Source organism: Seriola dumerili, unplaced genomic scaffold, assembly GCF_002260705.1.
Source record: "Seriola dumerili isolate Sdu_G_001 unplaced genomic scaffold, Sdu_1.0 BDQW01000230.1, whole genome shotgun sequence".
Lineage (NCBI taxonomy): Eukaryota > Metazoa > Chordata > Actinopteri > Carangiformes > Carangidae > Seriola > Seriola dumerili.
In genome coordinates this window covers 180,715-200,657 of record NW_019174485.1, presented here as the reverse complement: position 1 = coordinate 200,657, position 19,943 = coordinate 180,715, and the positions used below count along the sequence as shown (strand labels likewise).

At 41.5% G+C, this 19,943-nt stretch overlaps 3 protein-coding genes across 3 annotated transcripts; 2 read left to right on the top strand and 1 right to left on the bottom strand.

Moving 5' to 3' along the window:
- Positions 1-1,314: 1,314 nt before the first annotated feature.
- LOC111229442 lies at positions 1,315-3,724 on the top strand. The gene is made up of 3 exons (XM_022755775.1): positions 1,315-2,854; positions 2,945-3,131; positions 3,497-3,724. Exons 1-3 carry the CDS (start codon positions 1,746-1,748, stop codon positions 3,722-3,724), a joined length of 1,524 nt encoding a protein of 507 aa, XP_022611496.1. The 5' UTR covers positions 1,315-1,745.
- LOC111229441 lies at positions 3,721-10,148 on the top strand. The gene is made up of 6 exons (XM_022755774.1): positions 3,721-3,828; positions 4,042-4,106; positions 4,241-4,398; positions 4,565-5,080; positions 7,104-8,593; positions 9,471-10,148. Exons 1-6 carry the CDS (start codon positions 3,721-3,723, stop codon positions 10,146-10,148), a joined length of 3,015 nt encoding a protein of 1,004 aa, XP_022611495.1.
- A 1,534-nt stretch (positions 10,149-11,682) lies between these two features.
- LOC111229440 (solute carrier family 43 member 3-like) lies at positions 11,683-19,128 on the bottom strand. The gene is made up of 12 exons (XM_022755773.1): positions 18,939-19,128; positions 17,292-17,421; positions 16,395-16,441; positions 15,794-15,870; positions 15,565-15,657; positions 15,180-15,319; positions 14,923-15,074; positions 14,276-14,419; positions 14,006-14,113; positions 13,706-13,892; positions 12,047-12,170; positions 11,683-11,796 (listed from the first exon to the last, which is right to left on the bottom strand). Exons 1-12 carry the CDS (start codon positions 19,126-19,128, stop codon positions 11,683-11,685), a joined length of 1,506 nt encoding a protein of 501 aa, XP_022611494.1.
- Positions 19,129-19,943: the final 815 nt, after the last annotated feature.

Below are 19,943 nucleotides of genomic sequence, written 5' to 3'. Positions count from 1 at the left end.
GAAAAGAAATGTTCCTGCAGAGATAACACTTATAATTAACTGATTTTTCTCCTCCAATGCCTCACCTCACTTATATTTGGGAAATACATTTTTTAAGACATTGAAGTAAGATTTAAATAATATAAGGACTGAAATTTGTGGAGGTCTATAACCAACAGAACCTGGCAACCCTGACCTGTCGCGGTGTATTGTCGTCAGTCCACAAATGAAGACGTAAAAAGCACAGAAATAGAACATGTAGAAGTTGCATTATCAATCCACTAGCTCTCATCCTATCTGTTTTTATGAAAGCCACTGGAAATGTTGGGACATTTTGTTACATCGTTAGTAGTGGCATATTGACTACGAAACTGGAATAATTATATGTTGTAGTTTGATTTAAATGTGTTCATAATAATGAGTTATGAGTTTGAGTCTCATGATTTTCCACACAGAAAGTTCTCATCATCATTAACGTGTTAATGTTGCATATATTTATAGATTGCATCAAAATATTTTTTTATATATACTCTATGTTTTCCACGGGGTGTTCGTTCTATCCATCGTAAGTCTAGCAGCAGTGCTGCAGCCTGCAGAAAAGCAGAGACGGGCCACAGAAACATGGACCTTATCAGTAAACCAAGGAGCAAGTCTATCGTCTGGCTGTATTTTGGCTTGAAAGCAGATGAAAAGGGACAACCATTGAACTCTGGCGAGGCCATTTGTCGTTTATGCCGAAAAATAGTGCTTGCAAAAGGAGGAAATACCACGAATTTAAGAAGTCATCTGAGACGTCGACATCGTGCAGATTTTTTCGAGACCACTTCCTCCACGAGCTCTGCAGCTTTGTTTGAGGCGCCAGGTGAATTTTCAAATTCTGCACTGTTTGGTTTAAAGCGCATTGAATTTGAGTCTGATAGCACTGACCGCCATTGCAATACATGCATCCACCCCCTGTAAACTGACAAAATACAGTTGCAGTGGGGCTCTACTGTGGATTTTATAAAGTTGCATCGTCAATGTGGAGCAGTTAATTGGGGAAAAAAGCAGACCCTGATCCCAATGCTGCTCTTGCATGCACGCTCTTCACTAATTTATAACACACTTTAGACCACAGACCACACGCTACGGTATAACTTGTTTTACTTAGCAGAATATTTCATGATGTCACATAGATGTGAATGTATTTAACGTGCCACATATATGAATGCAACATTCAATTCTGACTATGCACTGCACGGGTAAATATTATACTGTCCAATGCTGAGTGTTGATTTTCGCCATAAAAAGCATCTGTAAATCACTTTACAGACGCTTTTACGCATGCGTAAAGAGAACGCCAGATACGAGCGCGAGTCTGTTTTACGACAGTCTCATCCTTGTTGTTGCCATGGTATCAGTTAAACAGCCATTCACGCAGTCCATTGTAAGGGGGCTGACGGTAACATTTGGGAATATTTTGTTATTAAATTATCATTTGTTTCGGGAGGTGTTGACATTGTATCGCTGGCATGACATGTCGTAAATAACAGTTCTGCGGTTGGTGCGATGATTGGCCATTGTGAGCCGCCATCTTTTGCATTTTAAAACCCATTTTCTAAACAGACCCGTCTCTTCTGTACAAGGTGATAATGACTGAGCTATAATCGTCGTATAGCACCCAACTTGACTACGGTTTGGTATCCATCCGCTTTGTTTACATGGCCAAAAATTAACACTTGCTGCGCTCGCTGCATTGAATTTATTAGCTACTACTCTAACAGCTGATGGAGCTAGCAGCTAACATTATGAACACAGACCAGAAGGATCCTCTTGATCATTTTGATTTGTTTGGTTCCGATATGACAACTAAAGAGGAGATCATTCTGAAAGAAGAGGAAGAGTCACAAGAAGAGGAAGAGTGTGAGGTAAATACCACTGACATTTTTAGGCATGCGATGGTATCAGACTTGGAGCTTGATGAACTTGAAGACAGCAGGACTGAAATAAGCAAGGTTACTAAGAAGCAGACGACATGGGCTGTTAACTGCTTCACAGGCTGGTTGGAGTCTCAGGGGCTCCAAGTGGACCTGACTACAGTGGAGAAGACTGAGCTCAACAGGCTGCTGAGACACTTTTATGGATCAGTACGCAACAGCAAAGGAGAGCTGTATGGGATTGCCAGTTACATTGCACTGAGAGCTGGGCTTAACCGTTACTTCAAAGAGCCTCTTGTCGGCCGTCCTGTGTGCTTAATGAGAGATGCTGAGTTCACATCAGCCAACAAGGTGTTCTTGGGAGTGCTGAAGAGAATTAGGAAGTCTGGTCGAGACATAACATCACACCATCAGGCACTGTCACTGGATGACATCCGCATCCTAAGACACTCACGTGCAATGGATACCAGCACTCCAAGGGGACTTCTGAACAAAGTCTGGTTTGATATACAGGTACATTTCGGCCGCAGAGGGAAGCAGGCCAACAGGAATCTGAAGCCAGATTCATTTGTAATCAGAAAAGACGAGAGAGGACTGAGATACTGCACTTTAATTTTTGGTGATGAGACAAAAATGTTTAATGAGAAGGACAGATGCTCTATGTTTGAGAAGCCAGGCAATGGACTCTGTCCCATTGCTTCTCTTTTAAAGTACCTTAGCAAACTCCCATCCAATGCAGCTGCCCTCTACCTGCAGCCTAAGAAGGAGCTAACAGATAATATGTGGTACAGTCACATCCCCCTAGGAGTCAATTATCTGGGCTCAATGTTGGCTCGCATGTGTAAAGAAGCAGGAACATCTGTGATCTACACCAATCACTGCATCAGAAACACACCCTTTCTACAACTGTGTGACGCAGGACTGGAGGGGAGAGAGATTATTACTGTCACTTTGCACAGGTAGGATGGGTTTGCTCACCTGTTGCCATCTTAATATACATTTGTCCCATTTCACTTGGTCAAACTGTGTAAATACTATATTTCTAACAGGTCTGAAAGCTCCCTCCAAAGTCACCAGACACCGTGTCTCAGGAGTCGAAGGCAGCGGAGTGAGATATTGCCAGAGAACTATTCAGCTGGCCCAGCAGGTCTGCCACCAGACAAGTGGGCACCCCTAACAGAAGATCACTCAAGCACACACATTCTGCACCACTGCTGCAATGGATTCATTATTTTAGTAAATACACTCGAGTGAAATATTCAGATAAATGTCTACAGAAAACGAATGAATCAATGTGATGCTGGATACAAGACGCTATACATTTGTCTTGGTGGGAGAAGAAAATAAAACAAATCAAAACAAACTTAAAGCTTCTGTCTTTGCTATAAACAACTAAAGTGTAAAATGGTCTGTATTTACTATAATATACAGTATCTAGTGTTGTATATAGTAGCAATCACATTCTAATGCAGTGACATCCTCCTGTTTTTTGTTTTTTTTTAAACCTAAAACAACCAAAGAAACAGTAAACATGCTCCATAAAGAGGACTGTCACCAACAACATCTCACCATATTTTACTAATTATTCCTTTATTTTCTAGGTTTGGATCTCAACCATGACGAATTTTTTGAGGATGTTCCATTTCTCCAAAATGCTTCGAATCAGAACTATGTCCCAGATGCTGTGTTGCCACCTGGGGAGCCGTGGCTCCATGGTGGCCCCTCCCGAGCAGTGCTATCCCTGCCTTCCTGCCTGTGCCTGTGCAGTGACGTTGGGTCTGGGATGTCTGGTCCTGGATCTTCTGGTGAGGAGCACATGGGAGAGATGAAGGTGTACGCCAAGTGTCACCTCCAGCAAGGTGTCATGTTTGGGCCCTTTGTAGGAGAAGTGTGCAGGGGACAAATGCCGACTAACCTCAAATATGCCTGGGCTGTAAGTAGACTGGTTTGACTCAACATAAAGAGTCAGTTTAAAATCAAGTTATTGCAAAAACTAGTACTGTTTAATGCCACAGTCGCATTTAAAATCTACTTTAAAATCCAAAATCCATGATATAATTTGTGTTGATAAACCAGCAGAAATTCCATATAGAATTGGTCATATTTCATATCGTATATCTGACATACACATCACTCCCATCTCCAGATTAGGGATGATGCTGCTTTCATCTACGTTGATGCCTCTGATGAAAACAAATCCAACTGGATGAGGTGTGTATAATGTTTCCTTTCTCCCTGTTGCTTTATGTTTTTTGTAATGCTGTTTGACATTCAGTCCTTTGTATTTTTTTTTTTTTTTGCTGGTCACAGTGACACTCTGTATATATATTTGCTCTATGTTTTAGGTATGTAACATATACGAGCAGTGAGGAGGAACACAATCTGGTCGTCTTCCAGTTTTACCGTCACATCTACTACAGGGTTTCCCAGCCCATCCCAGAGGGAGCAGAGCTCAGGGTCTGGATTGGCAAGGATTATGCCTCCCTGCTGGGCCTGGGGATGGGTGAGTTCTGTCCCACTGTGTTACTGTCATGTGATAGATACACACTAGCTGAACCATATTGGTCTTTCAACTGACAGTAGACTTAGATTTAACTAACTATTATTCTGAAGGTATATATAAATATCTTCCAGTAACCTGTACTTTTGTTTTTGGTGGGGCAATACAGGCGACAATGTGAAATGTGAAGTTGGAGACAAGGAGACAGCTCTGCGCCTCCTGCAGGATATTCAGTTGGTCACCCTCCCGGAGCCCAGCAGCACTTCCCTTTGGTCAGATCAAAGCCAGTCACAGAGCCCCATGCCTGTCATCAGTGATGTGACAACAATGTCAAACCCAGACACAGCTAATGATCCAGGTGGGATTTCTGCCTCTGCCCTCACCAACACCTCCGTGATCTCCTTCCCGTCCCCGAGCTCTCATCTGATGGAAAAGTATGATTTTATGCCTGGAACCGAGAAACTGCTGAGTAACCCAAGCGCCACACAGAACAGCCCGTGGTACTTTTTTGGGTTTGAGCCAGACCCAACCGGTCGGCCTCTGGACCGGAGCATAGCGGTGTGTAAACTGTGTGTGGAGCACGTGGGCTGTGCTGGAGGGGCAGCAGACCTCCAAAACCACCTGACCAACAAGCACCACATCAGACCACGTGATAGTAACAAGGATCGGAGTCTTCTGATAATAGGTAACGATCACTGTCTGCTGTCTGTTTGCATTGTATAGTAGATACAGAGTATCAAAGTTGCGAGGTTAAAGGAAAGACCTGGTTTATCCCAATTTGAACTTAATTTTCATAAATTTCACCATTATATATGAAAACATTTTACTCACCAGATCTGAGAACAAAGAACCATTTCTGTAACAAAATCCAGCAGCAAAAAATTATTAAAATGATCTAAACCACTTAATTTACTGGTAAAACTTAAAGTGAGCACAAGAAAAATGTTAGTAAGGTCAAATATAACCAGGAAGGGAGCAATTGAAAGTTATGGTAATAACTTTACTGTTCATTTGTCTTTAACCCAGACCCTGTCTTAGTTATACTACATGGCTAATTGGTACAAAACACAGCTGAGGCTGATGGGAATACATTATTTTTTCAGATAATTGGTCATAAACTTAAGTACTGAGCAAATTTTAATTTTGACCTGACAATGAAGCTAGATGGAAAGGAATCACCAAAGTTATTTAGGATTCATCATCTTCGAACCATAAATGTTTGTACTGAATTTTGTGCTAATTAATTCTGTAGATATCTATCTATAAGTGAAAACCTTGACCTGCTGACGGCACTAGAGGAAAAATCAGAAGACCACCAATGACGTTATGAGTCATCTTCTAGGCACCATGAACATCTGCACCAAATTTCATGGCAATCCATTTAATAGTTGCTGAGATATTTCAGACTTCAGACCAAAGTGGTGAACCACGCCACGTCATTAGTCAGGGTATAAATAAGGCCCAAGTTGTAGAAACCAGAATTTTACTTTTAACCATCCTAAAGCTCTTTTGTTGTTGTGAGGAATCTTGTACTTTGCCTTTTTTCCAACAAACCACTGCGGTTTACCCAATAAACGTGTTGAGTATAGTACAAAGCTTGGTGGATATTAGGGCCGGATGATTAATCCCACTTGCGATAATATGGCGATATGATAAAATGAGATTTTCTAACCGCAAAGGCTGCAATTACACTCTGATCAGAGCACATGCAAGCTAGAGTAGAGCGGTTGACTAAAAGGGAGCAAAAATTTGGCATGCTACACTTTGACCTGTGGTATAATGGCCTCAGGCTCGACAGAACCTGGCACTGCGGAAACTTTAGTGTCAAAGAGGAGCAGCACATCGGATGTGTGGAACTATTTGGGTTTTAAAAAAGAAGATGCTGCACAGCGTCAGGTTTTGTGCAGAGCCTGCCTTGCTACCGTCGCTACCTCAGGGGTTAACACTACTAACCTATATGTTTACGACTTTGATAAATACACTGGATAAGTGGTACAGCATGCCCTCCCGCACAAATTTTAGCCTGGTTGCCACACCATAGCTATATAAATAATACACGTTGAAAGTCACAGCGGACCTGAGTTTTCCACACTACAACTGACATGTGGTCAAGCCGTACAGCGGAGCCCTATCAGAGTCTTACGGTGCATTTCATTAATAAAGACATCGACCTCAAAGCTCGCTGCTGGGGAAAACATTGCAGCCGGCTGTAGAGAGGGGCTTGCCATCTTACAAGGCTATAAGTTAAACAAATCAGTCAATATACTACTGTGATTGAAGTAGTTAAATAAACAATTTATGTTTAATCAATCTAATATTGTGTTTGTTGAATAATACAGAAGATAAGGAACTTTAAAAAAAAAAAAATCTCATATTTAATCGCAATATTGGTGAAAAAAAAATGCAATTAGATTATTTTCCCAAATCTCTCAGCCCGAAGAGATACTTTAATAATCCCAGAGGGAAATTGCAGAGTTGTAGCAACCACTTAATATACAATGAGCTAGGTAATAAAATGCAATAATAGGCTAAATTACACAAATGAATAATTAAATAAAGTCTAAAAATATGATATTTATATATAAATAAAAGAATAAATAAAGATAGCTATGTGTACTACGTGAACAGTCTTTGTAGAAATGTGTTGTCAAACTATGGTAGATTATTTGCTCATTGAAGATTTGTTTTTTGTTTTTGTTTTTCAACAGGTCAACGCTCTCAGCCAATGATGGTTAACAGCGGTCTGGTCAGCACCTTCCCCCTGGTTTTGTCTACTCAAGTGACTGATGCTATCACCAACTTTCTCATCATGGATCTCCAGCCTCCAGCTCTGGTAGAAGGGGAAGGCTTCAGACAGCTGATCCACACCATCCTGCCCACCTGCAAAGAGCTGCCGTCACCCTGTCAGCTCGAGAACCTCCTGAAGGAACACCACACCAAAGGCAAGACCAGCCTTGCTCAGCTGCTGAGAAGGAAAACAGGAAGCGGAGAGACTGAGGAGACCTCTGACTACACTGCTCCCATCGAGTTTGAGCCCAGGAGACGTGGGCGACCTGCCAGCTATCGGAGGGAAGTTCCTCACTTTGTCACTTTAAGTGTGGATGTTTGGTCCCACAACTGGCAGGGCAACATTGAGAAGTACCTCACCCTCTGGGCACACTTTATAGACTCTAATTTTACCTTTCAGAACGTGGCCCTGGCAACCCAAAGACTGACAGAGAGTGGGGTGAAAGATTACACCCTTCGAGCAGTGGAGGCTCAAGTGAAAGCGATGGCACAGGAGTGGGGAATCTCTCAGCCCAATCTGGTCCTGCTGGGAGGGGAAGGGAGGAATAAGATGAGGCTGGGGCCAGTAAAGAGCGAGAAAGGTGGAGAGGCTGCGGGAAGCGTCCCTCACCCAAACTCAACAACATTTCTTGAGAGGGATGACTCTGTGTTACCTGAGGAACCGCATGGCTCTGAGCACGGTCATTCCAGTGAGGGACTACCATCTGTCCCATGTTTCTACAGCGCTGTGCAGGACTGCATTGAGGAAGTGATGTCACATCCTGTCATCTCCAAGACCCTCTGCCTATTCCAGGGTATTCTCTCAAACCTGTTCCAGCCACCTGCTCAACACAGAGGCTCATATCAGCATCATGTCCAGAGTCTGTTGCAGACCCTGACAAAACAAGAACAGGCAGAGCTGAAGTCGTGGGCTCATAGTCGGCCAGCGTGGAATAAGTTGTACCAGCTACTGAGCACTCTGCTAAAACATAAAAGTATTTTCTGTGATGTAATAAGAGAGATTAATGGGGAGGGCTTGTCTAAAGAAGACAGTGCTTCAGACACCAGTTCATCTGGCAGCTTCCACGCAAACCCGACCTCCAACACATCCTCAGCAAACGTCTCAATGCATTCTGAATGGAAGGTCCTGGAGGAGTTGTGTTTGGTCCTCAAACCTCTGGATGTGGCATGTCGAACCCTCGCCAAGGAGGCGTTCCCCCGTCTGTCCCTCATCAAACCCATTCTCATTGGCCTGCTCTCCCGTCACCTCGTATCCCGACCGGGAGATTCATCATCCATCTTAAAGGAAGTGAAGAGGATGATGAGGCGGAACTTGGCAAGCTGTTACCACAACCCTGTTGTCAACAGGGCTCTGTGTGTGGCATGTTCCCTCGACCCCCAGTTCCACGGGCTGGGGTTCATGGAGGAGAAGGTGAGTCATAAAGTTTAAATGAAGGAAACCGACTAGTGAATATCTGGGGGCTCACTTGAAATTCTTAACCATGCTGGCAGCATGGCACCTATTGGTTGAAGTCAACTGACTTTACCCTGTAGCATCAGTTTTTAATGAAATGTCTTGACAACTATTGGCTGGATAATCATGAGATCTGGTTCATTTAATTCCCCTCAGTATGAATTATAATGCCTTTTTTGATTAGTGCCATTATCAGGTCGAAATTTTAATTTCTCCAATACCTTAATGACCAGATACCCACACAAAACTAACACTCCCATCAGCCTCTGTACTTTGTATTTAGTCACTTATTAGCAAATGTTAGCATGCTGACATGCTAAACATTAACATATTAGCATGCTGTTAGTCTAGACTCTTAGTCTTGTTGATGCTAGTGCAGCATGATACCTAGGTTTCTGTAGTGATAACAAAATGCTGCTTTGGTGCTGCCTTACGTAAAGCATCCTCTTTTACATTTAACTAAGAGGTTAAAGAGGTTGTTGTTTAAACAAAAGCAGACATACAAGGACCGTGCTACAGTAAAATGTAGTCTGACATTGCTTAAGTTTGGATTTAAAATCAGGAACTGGTTGATAAGATGTCAGTTTGTGGTACTTGACATTTTTCAATACTCGGTGCTCTGGACAATTTTCAGTTTGTGTTAGCATAAACATTAATGTGTACTGAGAGATTAGTTTCCTGCTTATGACCACTTCATGTGTGTTTGTGTTTGAATGTTCGTTTGCCAACGCAGACTGAATGACATTAACTTTTGGTTGGTGTTAAACGTATAACAATGTGTCATGTGAGGAATAGTTGGGTACATGGATTAGATCTTTTTGGGATTATTTTCTAGGAGCAGACGGTCACTTTTGATTGGCTGAAGAAAGAGGCCGTCAGGATTGTGAAGGAGGACAGGAAGAGGGGCCAAGATAAGAAGCAAAGCCAGTTTAAGAGAAGCCCCTCCCCTGGGTCTCCAGAGTCAGAGAGTGAATTCCTGCGGAGGAGCAAACGCCTCAAAGAATCCCGCCCAATCAACTTCAGAGAGATCGAAGATGATGACGAAGAGAGCGATGTAGGAGAGACAGACGAAAACGAGTCCGCAGACCCAGGCTCTCAGGCCGGTCTGTCGGGAATGGAGTTCCTGCTGGGAGACCTGTTCTGCTCTGCCCCCCGGAGCAAGCAGAGCTCCGTGGAGGAGTCTATAGACATGGAGATGTCTGTTTTTAGAGCCGACAAGGGGGCCTCACTGGGAGTGGAGCCTTTGCAGTGGTGGAGGACGAAAGCAGTTCAGTTTCCACTTTTGGCCACAGTGGCACGGGCCTATCTGGCTGCTCCCGCCGTGGCAGGTAATGCTGCACAGGACTTTGTGCAGGAAGGAGCTGGAGCCACGTACAGAAAGAGAGCCAGCATCCCACCAGAGAGTTTGGACGCGATCCTGTTTCTCCACCATAACCACATGCCCACCACTGACACAGGGCAAACAGCACTGAGGAATGATGACAAGAACAGTGGGATTGAAAAGATCCCATAAACACACACACTCACACTCACACTCACACTCTCACACTCTCACACTCACACACACACACACACACACACACACACACACACACACACACACACACACACACACACACACACACATTCATTCCTTTTTCACAAACTCTGAATTTAACACTGTAAGCTACATGTGTAACACTTACCCTTATCCATATTTAAAGTTGATTATTACCATAAACCAAAGGCCCGACACAAAGTTAGCACACTGGAAAAGAGAGAAACAGCACAACGTCTCCATCTAGGATAAAAACAGGATGCTGAGGCTGAGGACACACACAGGTCAAATAAAAGTGTAAAATAAGTGCAATTTAGGAAAGGGATTGGAGATTGGACTTTATATTGGATTAGAACATCCTTCAACCATCTGAATTTTACTGATTGAAAATCTCATTTCAGTCTTGATTGTTATTACGGTCAATATGTGTAGTCACTAAAACTGATATGTTTTTTATTTCCTGATTTCCTGGAGACTGGAGAGAAAGAAGACTAACACTTAATGTAGTGTGTGTAGTCTGAACTATTCCACTACTGATTTACATTTAACTTTGTTGTGTGTACTTTGTAGCACCTAGTGCCTTACCTTGTTTTAATACTACAATGAAGTAGATTGAAAAGTATTCCTTTTTTTTAACCTTAATGCCAAATTTTAAGAAACATATATAACAGTGACGAACGAGGGTTCATGGTAATACTGTGCAAAAACTTTTAGCATGTGACTTTACTTTTGCACCATAAGTTGTATTTTGTTATGAATCAGTAAGTTATGAAAGATGGACTCCAAAGACTGAATATTAGCTCACTTCATGCTGCTTTTTCTTCATGTTACAGAATTCAAACAGTGTCAGTAAATGAACAATGGAACTTGGATCACAAGTGATCACTGAATAATGAAAAACACTTCGAAGCCAAAAAAAACAAAACAAAAATGTTACTTGAGTAGAATAAAATGTGCTCTCATTTCAGTTGTGGAGAAACGTTGTTTACTCCTCATTACCATGGGTCTGCTGTATTTCAGAGGGCAATTAGTTTGATGTGTAGTGAAACTTTAAAGTTACACAAAGTATAATGCACTTTCCAGCATTATATCATATACTGTTAACACGACGTCTGTATTGTTTTAGATTGTGATGTTGATGATGATCTTTCATGCAGAGTAATGGTTTTTGTCTTACTGTAATGTAAATATAGCAATCACATTCTTATAAAATAAAAATATATTATCGTTTGAGCAGTTTAATTATTAATTTTAATCATTCAACAATAACTGTGTATAAACAAAAACTATCAACACATTCTGGATTGTACAAAACATAGAAAAACTTGTGTCTGCTCTCAGAAGCATTAAAAAACAGGATATCATTCCACCTAGATTTTAAAAAAAAAAAAAAAAAAAAAAAGGGTTGTAATCCATGAACAGTAACAGACAGAAAAATGTTTTACAATCTGAAAAAAAAAAAACTTATAGACAGAGACCAAACATTTTATTATCCCTCTATAACTTGGATTCAGCCAGTCTGGGCATTGTCCTCCCTGTGGCGGGTTAGTTTCCTGCAGTGGATGAAGATGTAGACAGGATGGATAAACACCAGCAGAGTGAGGAGAGTCAGAGCAATGTCCACCTGCAACACATCAAAGCACCATACGTTTTACATAATCACACTACTCCATCAGTTTAATTTAACACGTGGACCTATGTTACATTTTGAAATGGATTCATTGAATACCAGTGGCACAGGCTTGGGTGTCAGTGTTGTGAAATGTATTCTTGCCTAAATGTGTCGCCCACAAGGTCAAAATATCAGCTTAGTATAACCCATTTTGATATTTAGCAGCTGTTTCTTTTGTACAACCACTTTCTTCAGCACTTACAAAAAAGGGGTCTCCACCCAGAGCTCCTTTGATGAGGGCGAAGCAGGGGTACTGCAGCAGAGAGACGACAGCAGAAATGGACATCACCAGGCCGTACAGCTTCCCAAAGTGACAGGCTGGAAAACTGCGCAAGAGAGAGAGAGAGAGAGACGTGTCATTTCCACAGATGAGCTATTAACTGTAACTTGGGTCGTGTCAGCTTGGCAACAACAAAATAATGTGTAGGACAAAAGCTTTGAATCATCATAGAGTTTCTGTTCAGTGTCAGTCGCCCTTCACCAATCATCATGTTTGTTTGTTTTTTTGACATTGTCATTTGACAGTGAGGCTGCTGAAGTGTCTTTCAGTCAGCGCTGGTGATGGTTAACGTCTGACCACTGATACTCTCTGCCAATGCATCTATTATCATTTTCTGACACTCCCTCCCTGTGACAGTACATCATTTTGCAGTGTTTGCTAATGGATCTGCAGTTCAAACAGCAACTGCTTTAAAGGTCCCATATTGTATAAAATGTCCATGTCTTTTTTTGTTTATAAAGCAGGTCTAGGTTCTATATTAATAGTATAATATAGTATAAAAGTATCAAAGAGCTCAATCCACAGAGAAATGCACACAGCCTGTATTCAGAAACTGAGCCTTAAAACCAGCTGTCAGGACTTCTGTAACTTTGTGATGTTACAACAAAACAGTCACCGCCCTCAGCCATGGCCCTAGACCCGACCCACCTTGACCCAGCGCCAGGCTTTGCAGGATTTTGGTTTCTCTGAGTGTTTACCTGAAATCTGCTACATTTTCATTTGATTATTCAGAACAGTCAGCCAATCAGAAGAGAGGCTCAGAGCCTCCTCTCTTCTGATTGGTTCACCGACCTGTTGTTACTAGAGCTCCAGAGAGAAGCCTGAGCGAGTATGTAAAACTACATTGAGATGGTGTTTGGTTCTTAAAATTACAAATATATCTTCTTAGAGATATTCTGATATTCTGTTACAAGTTACAAAAACACTGTAACTAATACTTTCCATCCTTTAAGTCACAATTACAGAAGTATGCTGCTCCTGTTAGTTAATATATATTGCATTTATGATGGCTCCAGTCTCACACTAGTGACAGGTTACTTAGTGTATCTTTGAAGTCTATGAGTCATGTACCTCAGCTCATCCATCTTCATAGAGGACAGCGATGCCAGGTAAGAAAATCAGACAAAAATGGTGATTGTTTACAGATTTGCTTAGTCAGCAGATCTGTAGGATGGGTTTTATGAATGGTCTTAATCCTACAAACTCTGTACTCTTCAATATTTGGAGTAAAATAATAAGTAAATAATTGCAATTTTACAGTGTAAGTGAAGAAACGACGCACATCACAAAAGTGCAAAGATACAAGATAGTGGCTGCCAGGACTAACAGCTACAAACACTGCGAAATGAATTATGTAATACTGCATCATGGTGACACACTGAATGTCAAACATAAGGAAACTGCAAAGAGGACCAGTGTTGCTCATCTTTTGTCAACAACAGAACAAACTCACTGTGAACAAGAACCAAACACTGTGGCCGTAACCAAGATGGTGCTTTCCGCAGGGCTGCTGTGCTTTTAAATGTTTCATATATTTTGTCCACCCCCGTGTAGATGTTAGTGTATGTGGCGGCTGCTCACGCAATGCTGATGAAGGCTGCGTTTCCGCCGTAGAGGAAGGAGCGATTGAGGACTTGTAGAACAAAGGTGAGATACTGCAGAGGGAGGAGACTGACGGAGGCGCACACGGAGAAGAGCAGGCACTGCAGGGAGGTCAGGAACAGAGACAGAGAGGAGGAGCGCAGGTCTGCCTCCCGCTCGGTTTCTCCTACAGGATGGAAAATGGTTGAGAAGAATAAGTGAAGTTGCTCTGTTGCACACACACACACACAAACAAACAAACAGCATGTCGTTCTGACATTAGTGACATCACTGATTTACCAGGAGCGAGAGGCTTTCCCTTGTGTCTGTCCATGATGAGTCCATTCCACGGAGCACACAGCACTCCACACAGCTGGGTGATGGCAAAAGCATTGGTGTACTGACTTACTGAGGGAGTAACGGTGGGAAGGAGACAGCCACGGAGAAAAAGTGAAAGGAGGTGGTGTTGGATGGTGACAAGCGAACAGAGAGAGAAAGAACAAGCAGAAAACCTTTAAATCACAGTCGGTTAACACGCGTGATAAATACGTGTCTTTTGTAATCAGTTACCCAGGCTGGGATCGTTGTTTGCCAGGCGGTTGAGCATGGGGTTGAGTGTGCCGATGAAGAGGTAGTGTCTCAGCTGCATGATGGACAACCACAGCAGATGCCACAGGAAGAACCAGGACAACACACAGCTCCGGAAACTCGCCGCTAAACACGTGAAAATTAACATTAAAGTCTGTGTTATGTTACATTTATTTAAAACTAGTGGTGACATTTCAAACATGTTTTGTCCTTTATATATGTGTATCTGCTCAGCACTCGGTTCGCAGTGATGCCATACATTCATCCGAGTGTTTTCTGGTAAAACAATCGAACAGCAGATCCACAACTATGCTGCATTTCAATAGCATAAGAAAAAATAAAAGAAGACTGCTTGCTACTGTGAAGTGTGTGTTTTATCATAGTGGAAAACAGGCGATTAGGAGAACAATACTGAGGAAGATCAGCGTCAGTGATCATTTCAAGTTTTTTTTATAGTTGCTTGCTTCATGGCCACACGCAAAGAACCTATTTTTACTTTTGGATGTCATGTTTCTCAAGTATCACTTTAAATAGATTATGATTTATTGGCAGTTTTATCATCTAACCATGGACTCCTCACATGACAGCGTGGATGTTGTGGAGAAGATGGCAACAGTCAGGATAAGTACCTTTTGCAGAGTCTCGGGCTTCCGTCCCGTCCTCAGGTGCTGCTGCTGGTGCGTTGTCCCTTCCACTGGACTCCTGTAACTCTGTCATCCTGTCTTCCCCAATCCTGTCAAACTGCTCCACGCTGTACGTGTTGGCCTTTCCACAATTCACTCTGAGCATCAGAAAAAGTGGACGTATGTGTCAGGTGTCTTGCATGAAGATGATCTACATAAGCTCAAGGAAAATAGCGGCTTCAAAGTTGATGTGATATTCTCACCCGTAGGTGTAGTGTTGTGGCAGAGGGTACGGGATGTGGGTTCTGGGCATCAGCAGGACGGTCCTCACCAGGTGAATGATGCTGCAGAAGGACAAAACGAGGAAGGAGGAGCGGAGACTGATTCCCTGTTCGTACAGAACCTGGAAAGCAGAAGAAAAAAAAAAATACATCAAAATGAACATGTATGTCAGATAGGTACACAGCATCATGACCTCAAATAGTGTATTTCAAGCACATTTCAAACCACAAGTTAAACTGGGTTTGGTGTAAACTGACCGAATGAAATGCTCTAAATAGCATCTAACGTTGTTTAGCATCTAACAGTCTAGGGAATAAATTCAAATACAACCAGAACCTACGTAGATGAACCGCTTCACTGTTTTACCTTGATGATGAGAAACACAGCGGCGGAGGAGTCAAAGGCACCGTTGTACAGGGTGATGATGGTGGAGCGGTGAGCTGCGAACAGGTTGCCCACCTTCCAGACACACACAGTCACATCAGTACAGAATATTGTATTGAATTATAGCTTTCTAAGGCATTCAAAATATTTATTTAGGACAAACAGTGTGTTTCTATGGTAAGGCTGTACAGGAACACTATGGGGTATTCACCTGCATGTTAGTTAGGAGCAGCAGAATTCCTCCCACAGCGATGGAGGACAAGGCAGGAAAAAGCAGCTCTGAAAACGCTACAGGACAGTGGAAGACGAACTCATCATACTTTATTATCCTTCAGATGAGAAATTACTTCCTTCACTAAGTTATTATGACATAAATGTGAACTTATTCCATTTTCTTTCACTTGGTTAGTGCTAGATCCATACAGCAGAGACGTAGTAATGGAAATGGTTCAGACAGGTTGTAGTTATTTTCAGCAGATAATTAAGAATTAAATATGGGTTTGATATAATTAAAACATTAATTATGTACTATAATCACTTGGGTTGCTAGTAATAACTGCCATAGTTTTTTACTGGGAGCCATTTGTAACTGGACAAACATTTCAGAAGAATCCAGAGAGAGGCTGTCAGAATCAAGACTTGTTAGCTGCAAAGAGATAAAATTAAAGGCAGCATGAAACTGTATATGTCAGCCTGAAAGTTGGCACCATGAGGTGATGTTTAAAAAATGTAGTGAGCTGCTGGAATGGTTACATGATGGTATTATTTGATGTACGCTGTGTATACTTGTGTGTGAGTTTGTGTGTAATTACCTGCACTAGAGAAGGCCACAAGAAGTGTTCCAGTAGTGTACAAACATCTGGAGAGGGACATATGACTGAATTTAGAGCAGCCATGTCCATATTTATCCACCAAAGCATACACACACTGACACAAACACTACACACACACACACACACACACACACACACACACACACTTATAAAACCTTTCAAAATCACCACATATAAAAACACAAAGCACCACATGAATATTTGTACTGGCCACATGTGGTGGACAGAACTAATACAAGCTGACAGTAACTATAATGGGTTGTCTGAGCTGAAGATTTGCTTTTATTGAATTTATTTCAGTTATTTCAAACTAGTCGTAATAATTCAATTATTCTCTGTTAAATTGTTATTTAAAAAAAAACACACTTTCTGTCTTGGGGTGGGCTCTTTAACCTGAAATATATGCATTTATGTGTAAATAAGTAACCTCAGTTACATAACAAAAAACTTCAGAAATCAACATCCCTTAGTGTACCTTTGTCATATTGGGCCCACGCACGATGTCACAACAAAAAAAGAGGAAAGAGTTTTTGGTTTCCTCACAACATACTTGTGGATGTGTCTAAGTGAAATGTACCGTAGGAATCAAAAGGTTTGAGTAATAACTCATTTAAAACTTGTTAGACTCTTGCTTTCTCTGCTAAATTGGAGACCAAAAATAATGCACTAAAATCCTCAACAATTAATCTCAGTGTGCTGTGTGAGGAGCTCTGAGTAAAGTCTCTTAAACTACTGAGTGAAAGAATATTTGATTTAAAAGCTAGGGTTGTTTGGTCAAGCAGTAAATTCCGGACGAACAATATGTCCATAACACTATGAAATTCAAAGCATTGGAGTTTTTTTATGTTTGGAGAAAGAAAGATGACATGAACTGACATTCCCAGCAGCCTGGTCACCATGGTGCCAAACCGATCAAACAGGTAGCCATTGGCGAGATTCATGAAGTTGTTGAGGAACGAGGCGATGGTGAAGACCAGAGAGAACTTCTCGTCCTGCCGACTACAGTCTGCGAGAGAGAGAAACAAAGGAAAACAGAAGAAAAGAAGCAGTGACTTCTTGCAGCTTGGGGAAAATATTTGAGCAAATTAGACCCAAACCGATGAGAACATCACCACAGTAGTTGTGTCGTGTGTTCACTCATCCATCCGTACTGTGCAGTGGCATGCAAAGTCAGTTTCCCCATCCAGTAGAAAACTTCAGGCCATGCTCTGTATGCTTCTTTACATGAGCAGGAGACTAGTTCATATGTAGAGTGCAATTTTCTGAGAAGAGATACAGCACTACTGCTGAAGTATTGTTAGATTTAGTTAATCTATGTGTATTAATCCGTCATCACCATCCATCAATAGTGTCTTTGTATAATTTGTAATAGAAATCTTTGACCTGGTTAGAGTTAGGCCATTGGCCACATTATCTATTAGTTAATGGTTTGTGAACTTGGCTCAGTTGACTCATTAGTATTTCAAGTTTCCTTTGATCACGATTTTCTTTTAGACTGACTAGTTTCCTTGAGACCGGCCTTCCCCAGATACTGAAGGGCTTGTCAGAAATAAACTCACTGGATCGACATCGGAGCTGTCTGTGTCTCTTCGTTGGAGTCAACCTGTCAACCGTCAGCTGTTAGTCACTTTCAATCATATAAAAGAGATTCAATGAGGGTGTTGTAGACTGTATATAGATGGTCAAGAAAGGAAAGAACCCTGTTACATTTGGTGATGGGGTTACATTTGCCATTTTTAAAATGGTATTCTGTAACACATGCTCTTTGGTATAAGATCATTTAAAGCTACATTATTCAAAATAAACAAGCCTCGTTTAGCTCATTGTTTTGAATTTTGCAGACAGAAAAAAGTGAGTAAATCGCTGGAGACGAGAGTCAACACCAGAACAAGGCTGAAAACAGAATGAATGTTGGAATTAGATTCGTCAGGGGTCCAGAAAATGTTGCTGTTTCTGCGGAGTGTGAGCAACAGCAAGAAGAAAGGTTACAGTATTACAATGTCTTTTGGTATATTTCTACTTTTTTAGTTCAGTTTAAAGATTAATTCAACAACCACTAAATTCTTCATCTATCTACATAGCTGCCTACTTGCATTTGTATGTTATTGTATATAGTATTTCTAATTTATCTTATTTATTCTAGATTCTGTTTCTGTTCTTATTTTTTTTTTAATCATATTTGTCCCCTTGTGTTGCTATTCTTGTGTGCTGCTATGTCAATTTGAATTTCCTCAAAGGGGGATCGATAAAGGTACATCTTATCTTATCTTGTCTTATCTTATCTTATATATGTGCCTTTATTTTGTAAATATTAGGTATTATTTCTCTTATGATGTCTTCCCTAAATAATAAAAATAGTAGCAACTGCTTCCATCTAACTCAAACACTTACGTGAAATATTCTCCATTATATTCCGTGTTGGTGTTGAGCACCTAGTTAATGAAAAACAGACTGCTGTCCTTCTGCACTTTACCCTGCAGGGATGGTCACCCTATCTGAGACTTAAACACCTGAGTTGCTCACCTGTGGTAGTCAGCGTGCCGTTGGTACCTGGGACAGTGTCACACAGGTAACTGAAGTATCCATCCTCCTTCAGCACAAACACCAGAGAGGCATAACCAAACACAGCGCCGGCAAAGCACAGACACTCCAGCATCCCAGAGGCCAGAGTCAGCCGGTAGAGCATCCTGGTCCCAACCTCGTGTCCCTGCATGCTTCACTCTGTCTCTCTCCAAAAGGTCAAATGTTATCTCTCAATATGAGTTTCTCCCTCTGAGAAAGTTGTGGTCGCTCTTCCTCTCTTTTTCTTTTCTCTTCCTATTATTCCTTTCTAAGCAGATTCAGGTTCCAGGAGACTGCGGGTCTCTGTTGCTGGATTATTGTCCCTACAATACAGAACAAAAGCAGAACAGATGTGGGGGAAATAATAACTTTTTTATCTCTTGGTTACAGTTTAAACAGAACGATATGATAAGAAACTTTACTTTAAACTTTACATACACTAGTGGACAACTGGCTGAAAATGAAAACAGAGATTCATGAGATGGAAAGACTAACTTTTCTGCTAAGATTGAGAGATTATTTATATGTTGCAAAATGAAACAGATATATACCAGGACTAGATCTACAGCTGGTGGTGCTGTGCACCTGCACAGTTGCATCATAAAATGCCATTGCCTACCTTCAGCCGTTTCTGTTTTTGTTTTTATGTTTTATTTATTTATTTGTATTTTCCAAGTCCACTATGTCCCATATGACATATGTGATATGGACACTGACATGAACATGCTGGCAATACTGGTTTTACTGAATTGCATTCATGTTGCTGATCTGTACAATGTGCCTTTTGGGGGGAAAAAAGAAACTAAACAAAAATTTAAGTTACAAATAAAACAAAACAAAAAACTTTCCATACATTGAATTGCGCTGAACTCATATTGAAGTGACGCTCCAACATGAGGACAGTCGACATGAGGCAGCGCGGCAGTTATCGCCAGGCGGTGCTAGCTCTAATCCAGATTAGTTCCC